The sequence below is a fragment of the Odontomachus brunneus genome, unplaced genomic scaffold (genome assembly GCF_010583005.1).
Source record: "Odontomachus brunneus isolate Ranch 3 - 2012 unplaced genomic scaffold, Obru_v1 Obru_scaffold_009, whole genome shotgun sequence".
NCBI classification, from domain to species: domain Eukaryota; kingdom Metazoa; phylum Arthropoda; class Insecta; order Hymenoptera; family Formicidae; genus Odontomachus; species Odontomachus brunneus.
In genome coordinates, this window is record NW_022639459.1 from 2,967,567 (window position 1) to 2,975,629 (window position 8,063).

An 8,063-nucleotide genomic window follows, 5' to 3' on the forward strand; every position below is an offset into this window, starting at 1 on the left:
GTATTTCTGCAACAATATATTTCTTTGTTTATCTTTGTAATTATAAATCTGTAATTACTTTCTTATATTTTTCTTAAATTTTTACACAGCTACTTTTTATATTTTTATATAGCTATGATATCCCGTTTATTTATTGTTTATACAGCTTTGATACTTCTTACATAATGCGTTTGCATGACTAAATTTTGTTCTCGTTTATATAGCTATATAGTTATGATTTTTTGTTTATCATTATCATAAAGATTATATAAGTCCATTGGTATATTCTTCGAAAAACGTATTTTTACGAACTATCCAGTTTCTTTCTCCTTTTTTCATTTTTTGAAAGTCTATCCACAGATTTTTCAATTTCCACACCTGGCAGACCCCTAGTTTCCGGTATTTTCGATATCACAACGAGTGCCGCGCGGCAAGCGCGTCAGTTTTGCAGCTGCTGTTCGTTCGCGGGACACCGGAAGCGCCGCGTAGGACACTTGTATAGAATTCCACGCGATCGTTCATCGCGATAGCCGTCGCGCTTTAATCGTAACGTGACTTTCATCTACATAGCTAATCAGGCAATTCTACCATGCGGCAGCCTTGAATAATTATTTCTGTTTTCATCGCGTTACGCCGTTGTTCTCCATCGCGAGCAGCAAATCCGTCCGGTCGCTGCCGCGACATTGCGGGAGAGACACCATCGCCGCGGGTCGATCGATCGAATCGCCCGTCAGAATCGACGAGACTCCGACGCGGACCGGCGGTGATCTAAGCCTTCGATTATCCATTTGTTTATTCGCGCTTGGTCGCCCGTGATGGGATCGTCGGGGCGGTTATCGACGATTTCCGATGCGTTACGTCGACTTTTCAGGTGTTACGCAACCCCCATTCGCCAGGTACAGTCCCCCGCGCACCACACCTTGGCGTGCTGAGTCCTTTAGGGGGAATTCCGATGCGGATTAGTGGGGGAAACTGGGTCGAGTTGGCCCAAGAGTCATATCAGCGATGCGTTTTGTTTATAAGTTTATTATGAGAGATACATGCAGAAAACTGTCATCCTATCGCTGAGAAAAGCCATCAATTTACTTTCCTTCTTTTAAATGATGAATGACGGTCACCTTCAACAAAGAATATGTTCTTGATAATAGTCCCTAAAACGTAAACGTATGATTTTCAGAAAAGCTCATTATAACATTGAGAGAAAAGAAATGGTTGATTCAACTAAAATTATAGTTATTTTCAGCCTCAACCATATTTTTTGATTGGTCTAACACGAAAATGGCAATAGTATATATATATAAGGCCATTATAATGTTATAGTAAAATTTAATAAAAAATTAGTTTTCTCAATCAAACTCAACAGAAGAATTAATTCTCTTTACAAGAACCATAAATCTTGTCGACGAAACAATTGATTGGACCCTATATAGTAAGCAAACCGGACTTTTTTAAATTTAATATTCTCGATTTAAATGCCAAACCTACTAGAATTCGGGACGTATTTTGAACAAGTTTGATACTTCTGATGAGCTTCTGATGATAGATTTGCAAATATATAAACATATGTTAAATATTTGAAAGAAGTAACATTTACTCAAACAAAGTATTTCTTGTATACAATGGAAAAGGAATCGCGAGATGTGTCATAATAAAAGTACATATAAAAGTACTTATATTAAAAAAGGAACATTTTGCGATTTTTTCTGTTGTTTCTCTCATAATAAATGCATACGCGAAACACATAGCCAACGTACCCCTGGGGTTAACTTCAGTCTCCCCCACGTAAATAATGTACGCAGATTACTCGCTTTTCCTTTCGCTGGCATGACTTCCTCGACGAGTTGATGGTCGATTTTGTCGCGACAAGTATTTTATCGTGCGACACGTGTGAGACGATGGGGAGCTATTGTCTCGTTGGCACAGCGAAGGTAATTTCCGTCAGAATTATAGAGACGGCGTTGCGTAAGTGAAGGCGAGAAAAGCGCATCCTGTTACAGGCGCATCACACCACATCACACCACACCCGTTGCTGCTGCTGCTCGTCGCAATTTTTCAAATCGCGCACGAATTGAAGGGGGCTTGATTTATACGATTACACGCGCCGCATAATTAATTCGAGGTAACGCTTAGACGCTGTTAGAATATTACTGACGCGCTAATGACGTCTCGACGAGATATTATCGTCCTATAATTTGCGCCATGCTATGTCGAAGAAATCCCGGATAAGGCATCCTCCGACCGTCGCGTGCGCGTCGCGCCTCGCAGTACGGTATAATTATTTATGATTTTAATTATTAATTATTTATTTTTCGCGACGGAGATGTATATGTCTCTATCTCTCATTCTTTCACGGCATGGTGTGTGAGACCGCGGTGAAAGAATTCCACGACCTGCGCTGAGAAAAACTCGTTTGATATTTGTAATTGTAATATACACGAAGTACACGGAAAAAATGTGTTGCGGTAAAAATCACCTTAACATTATACTTCTTTTTACAATGTTTCTTGTAAAGCTCGACTATACTGAAACTATAATAACAAGTTACTAAAAAAATTAATGTATTCAAATATACAATGTAAAAAACATTCAAGTAATTACAATAATTTAGTAGTAAGAAGTCAAACATGCATTATATTTTTCAACGAATATATAGTAATTTGGTTATAATTTTACATGGCCCGAGAATACAAAAATTGTATTGCAATGTTTACTATAATATTTCTCCGTATAGTAAAAAAAATTATTGTCAGCATCCTATTTTTTCTCTTTCTAATAAGTGTCGTGAGGTTAGAGTGATAATAAACTATTTTATACCCATATTTTTTGTTGTTTTTTTTTTGGTTAGGATAACAAGAAAGTACGATTGGCGCCGAAAATGACTACAATTTTATTGAAATTTTTCTCTCTTTCTCTTCCTCTTAGTGTGCTCATGGAGAGACCAGCATTGAAACCCGAGGAGCCAACGCAATATCGTAACCCGCGGCAAATACCAACGGCGGTTTTCCGCTGGCGCGAAAAATGATCTCCCCCTTACTTCCTCGCGAAAATCAACTGCAGCGCAGTTACCGCGCCAGGCGAAACAACGGCGCATAACATCCACTGGAGCGGTATGCCACACGATACTTTTATGCGCGTCCACACCGCGAGCTGGACACTTACGTAATCGCAATGATCTCACGTTGTGGGTGGAGACTTGCCGCTACACGCGCGCTTCCCCCCTCCCCCCCGCGTCGCGCTCTATTCGCGCGCGCGCGCGCGCGCTTACACACGAGCTCTCGCGAACGCCACATCGACAGAAGCGCACACCGACGAAGGCATACACCGTGTCCGAAAAGCGCGTGCCGCCGGTACGAATGTCCCTTTCCAGAAGTGAACGACTCGAATTGTCGAAACTGTGCGAATTTCAGCGGCCTCGAGCGAACAACGGCGACGTCGAGTAATCGAGCAAAGTTCCTGCCAGCAATCAAGGACGTCCCTGAAGTAATAAAGTTTGAGAACTTTTTTCGACGGTAGATGCAACAATGAACACACCGTGTGTTGTCGAGTTTTCTACACGTAGAAAAGTCGGATTCGTCGTTCAACACGGAATGCGATTAAAGTGGATCCGAAGTTTTCTGGTAATATGCCAAATTTCTTCCTTTGGTGGGGTTTCTTCTCTCTTCAATTTGATTTTATATCGTATCCTCCTTTTCATTTTAGTCACGTCTTGGTCTGCCTCCAGACAGAAAAGTGAATGTAATTTGTGAGGAACTTTTCTAGCTGATTTATAAAGGTAAAGAGTCTCATTATAAATAGTTCACACGGCATTCATATTTACCAAAATTTGCTCCAAGCAACATGCCGTATTCATAGTTATCAAAATTTGCTCCAAGCAACATGCCGTATAAAATGTCATGTGAACATCTGAGTGTAACTTTTAGTAAATCTGCAATATATTAAATAGAATTACAGTACGATGGTCGTGGAAATTCAGTAATTAATTCCACAGTAATTATATTTATACAAAAGTACACAAAAGTATATTTACTTCATATAATTTAAAAAATGGTGAAGTTTCCATCATCGATTTTTTTCACGTCGTGATAATCATGAAAGCCTCTCTCTTTCCTCTTTCTCAGTGTAAATCTCTTTTAACGCGTTAATGAGCTTAACGCTGATTATCAAAGTCTGGTATTCGAAATCATAGCTCGACAATATTTTGCAAAGTTATTGCCTTAACCAGCCAGACAAAGTATCAGAAATGCACATAAGCGTATATCAATTCGAATCGCCGAGTGACTTTTGTGCGAATCATAAGAAATATGAATAAGTAAACACGCGAGACTAACCTGACCTAACCTAAATCAGCAATCTGAATCGTAAAGAATACGAATTTATAAATACAAAATATGCGTATAAATATCCGTACGTTTCAATGGAATAACAATATCCTGTCCCATTGTATACAACTACAATTACGCATCAACACAAATAACTTGATTTAAAATGTATTATAGTAACTTAAAACTTAAAGTTTCATTCACAGGTTGCAATAAATCTTAGGTTAAGTTATTATTTATGTAATTAAATTTTTTGTTATCCAATCGAAGTGTACTGTCCTGAAATAATAATTAAATATTAGAACGGCAATTATTAAAAAAAAATATATATATATAAATTATTATAATAATATATAAATTATTTTGAATAATTAAGCGCGTTATTACATTGAGTAGAAAAGACTAGCAATCACATTTTAATTAATACTTCTTTGCCATTCCTATTTTTAGTTTTCTCCTCCTCGTTGAAATCATACACAGAAATAAGTCCATTAAATAAATTCATATAAAGAAGTCACCAAAGGAGGAAATTTAGAATATTACTCGAGAACTCTCTTCAGATGTGCTTCGATCCACTTCAATCGCATTAACGTGATGAGCGCGATTTACAAACATAAGTTTCAGCGCGACTTTCTGCAGATGGAAAACTCCCCATAGCTAACGGATTACTGCGGATTACTTCTCAATTAGCGGATCACTTCCTCATGCCACTCGTAGATTTTCCCTGACGCGCCTCTGCAAAAAACCAATCCGGATTTTTCTTTCGGCTAAACGGCCGTGAAAGGCCGCGCTGTCGTCAGCGCGCGTCGAGAACAAAATGAAATTCTCTATTTGGGTCGTACGTCCCATGGCGCGACGTAACGAACTCCGGGGATGATTAGCGTGTCACAAGAGGGAGACGACGATTGCGAGATCGTTGAGAGTAACAATGGCGACGGAGAAATTACGTCGGCAGTTAGGTGTGTACGAGAGCGCCGAGCTGCACGTAAGCAGGCACGTAAGCAAGAAAGTCCGCCTCCGCAAACGGTCGCGCGGATGTGCGGGTGAAAACGCGCGAGGAAGTCGGGAAACCGCGGAAATACAACTAGCGACAAACGAGTCATTTTTGTTTCATAATTCGCGCGCGCACGCGCGCGAACCTGCTTTGTAAAACGCGCCGCGCAAACGAAAATTTCTCTCGCGGCAACGGGAAGCCGATGGGCTTCCTCAGTGCAAAACTATTCAATTCTAATGCCGGCACACATAAGTTAATGATTGCGATACTTCATTAAAATCACTCTAACCTAACGTAGGAAATCATTCAGCAATATCAATCGTAAACAACACACTGACGAGTTTATAGATACAAAGTATGCGTACAAATATCCGTGCGTTTCAATGAAATAACGAGATTAGGTGGGAGTAGTTTGAATGGAAATTCGCGCTCTTGTAGCAGAATTGGCGATCGAATTGAATTTCGTTCTATTATATCAGTGCATCTTCTGGTTACAGCGATTCGCCGACTGGCTTGTCATTCACGAAAACCGGATATTAACATATATGTAAATGGTTGCAAATGAGTATTAGTACACGAATTGCAGGGGTTAACCCGTCGCAACGGCCTAATTGAGGCACCGATTGCAAGCGGAACGTATTATTACCAAGCCAGGAAATGTGGCCGGGCTGAAGTATATCAAAAACGCAAAGTGGATCATGCAGATGAGCGTGTGGAATATTATTCCGATTGTTCATATCTTCACATTGCAATTTGCAACACCAACCGGGATGAATGTGATTCAACAAGTTGAAACTGTTTGAATTGTTTGAAACTTGAGTGAAACTCGAGTTTAGAGTAGACTCGCTCTTACGATTCGCTCTTGCGATTTCGAGCGACAGTACTTCTGCTATCGCCTCGAGTGAAAATATTGCCACTTTCAACTCGTTTTGAGTGGGATTCCACTTCAAGAAATTTAGAGAGTGCACGATTATTAAAAGCAGTCTGACAGAATAACGAAAGTAACAACATGTAGAGAAATTCACGAAAAAGAGTCACGAAAGTACGTAATCGTTAAGAGCAGTTGGGTAAAATAACGAGAGCAACAATATGTATTGAAATTCAAAGAAGCTCAAAGTTTCAACGCTTGTAAGAAAGGGCACAATGTCGTTTATCATTCGCCCCCCGCCTTAATAGCGTCTAACCAGTTACGCTGATATTTTCTACGCGACATAATATTGCGTCTCACGCGTCTCTTTATTAGCCGGCAGACACGTGTGTCCTGCGTGTTCCTGTTGCTAAGTATTCGCACCTTTGTAACGAAGCGTGATGGAACAATAAACGTCGAGGTGAGTGTCGATAACGAGTGCACGCCGCATTAGCAGCGGCGCGTAGTGCCGTGAACTCTTTCCTCGATCCAAAATTAGAACACTTTCACTGTCGCACGAAAGGCCCGACCCCTCTCGTCCAGCCATATTTCATGCGCGGTACAATAGGGACGTACAACATCTGAGCCGGAGAGTCGTTACTTCGAAATTACAGTTCTGTCCGATGCGCATCGCTCCAGTGCGTCATACGTTACGTACAATGAAGCGAGCGCACGACGCACCGCCGTAATTTCGAGAGGATGTGCGGTCTACATCCCTCTATTACCGAAAATATTTATCCCGTTACTTTTCAACGTCTCGAGTTTACAACGTTCATTTCGCCACAAATCTGGCAAAAATCCAGCTTTAAAGCCATTCAGTGATGTCATCCAAAAGATTGTTTCAAACGAATCATTTGTATTTTAACTCTATTTGTGATTTTTACATGAAACATAGAATAGATTGGACTATTTGGCTTCCGGGGTAAGCTAAATTAATTATTTCTGTTATTATCAAATATTTACCGCTCTTTAACAGATGTCAGAATCAGAAGTAAGCAGGGATTTCGAAGCCATCATTATCATGTTTGAAAACCTTGCTTGCATAATTTTGTAATTTGCTAGAAAATACTAAAAATAACAGGTTTTGCTTGTTGCCAACTTACCCCGATAGTCAACTAGTCCCAGCCTCCCTTAATGTTATGTTGGTGCCAAAAGTTTGCCAAATAAAATAAAAGATGAAATTATTCAGGATTTTTTAAAGGATTAATCATTTAACGCGCTTTTAACTGTTTAACCGGCGTGTAAGAGGAGAATAATTTTTGGTCTGAAACATTCATAACGTGAGCGCGCGCGAAATTACAAGTTGCTGGAAAACTCCGATAGCAAAGTACGGTCGTAACTATGACGCGCCGTTATGGCCGCGCCGAGTAACAGTGTGTTTATTTTCCTAACGACGAGGGCATCTTTTTTAACGCCACAAGTGATGCCCTGTTAAAGGCATACGTCAATTCGCACGCTCGTTACCGGCTCACCTATGTTGAAACCATTGTACACGCGCGTATTAATCTAGATCTGGCATTTGCACTTGACGGCACCAATTATACGTTCCATTATTGTCACAATCACTTTCAACGGTCGCGACTAATCTCGCCATTTTAGCGTCGACGTAAGAATTGTCCAAACAACCCAACCGTATCGTGCATTGCAATTCAATAACGCACTCTACCACAAAGGAAGAAAAAGAAGAAAAAAGGAACTCGACGTAACAAAATTCGCTCATCGCACTTTCCCAGCTGGCGATTGAAAGCGTTCCTGCGCAATGTGCGAGATACCGCTTAGATTTTCAGGTCGTTAATATCCTCGTTATCGATCTCACCGGGCCTCCGGCCGGATCAAAAAAGAAACCACGACGAGATGCGGCGGG

The 8,063-nt window shown here is 40.5% G+C and overlaps 2 protein-coding genes across 4 annotated transcripts in view; one reads left to right on the forward strand and one right to left on the reverse strand.

Moving 5' to 3' along the window:
• LOC116840399 (transcription factor Ken 2) overlaps positions 1-8,063 on the reverse strand; it is a 47,552-nt gene that overhangs the window by 21,862 nt on the left and 17,627 nt on the right. The window lies entirely within an intron of this gene.
• LOC116840401 overlaps positions 1-8,063 on the forward strand; it is a 40,674-nt gene that overhangs the window by 1,801 nt on the left and 30,810 nt on the right. The window contains exon 2 of one of the 2 annotated variants that reach the window (XM_032807066.1): positions 2,902-3,015. The exons of the other annotated variant lie outside the window; for it this stretch is intronic. Within the exon in view, the coding sequence (XP_032662957.1) occupies positions 2,902-3,001 (100 nt within the window). The 3' untranslated portion in view covers positions 3,002-3,015. Of the gene's footprint in view, positions 1-2,901; positions 3,016-8,063 lie in introns of those variants that run through there. 2 annotated transcript variants of the gene reach the window in all.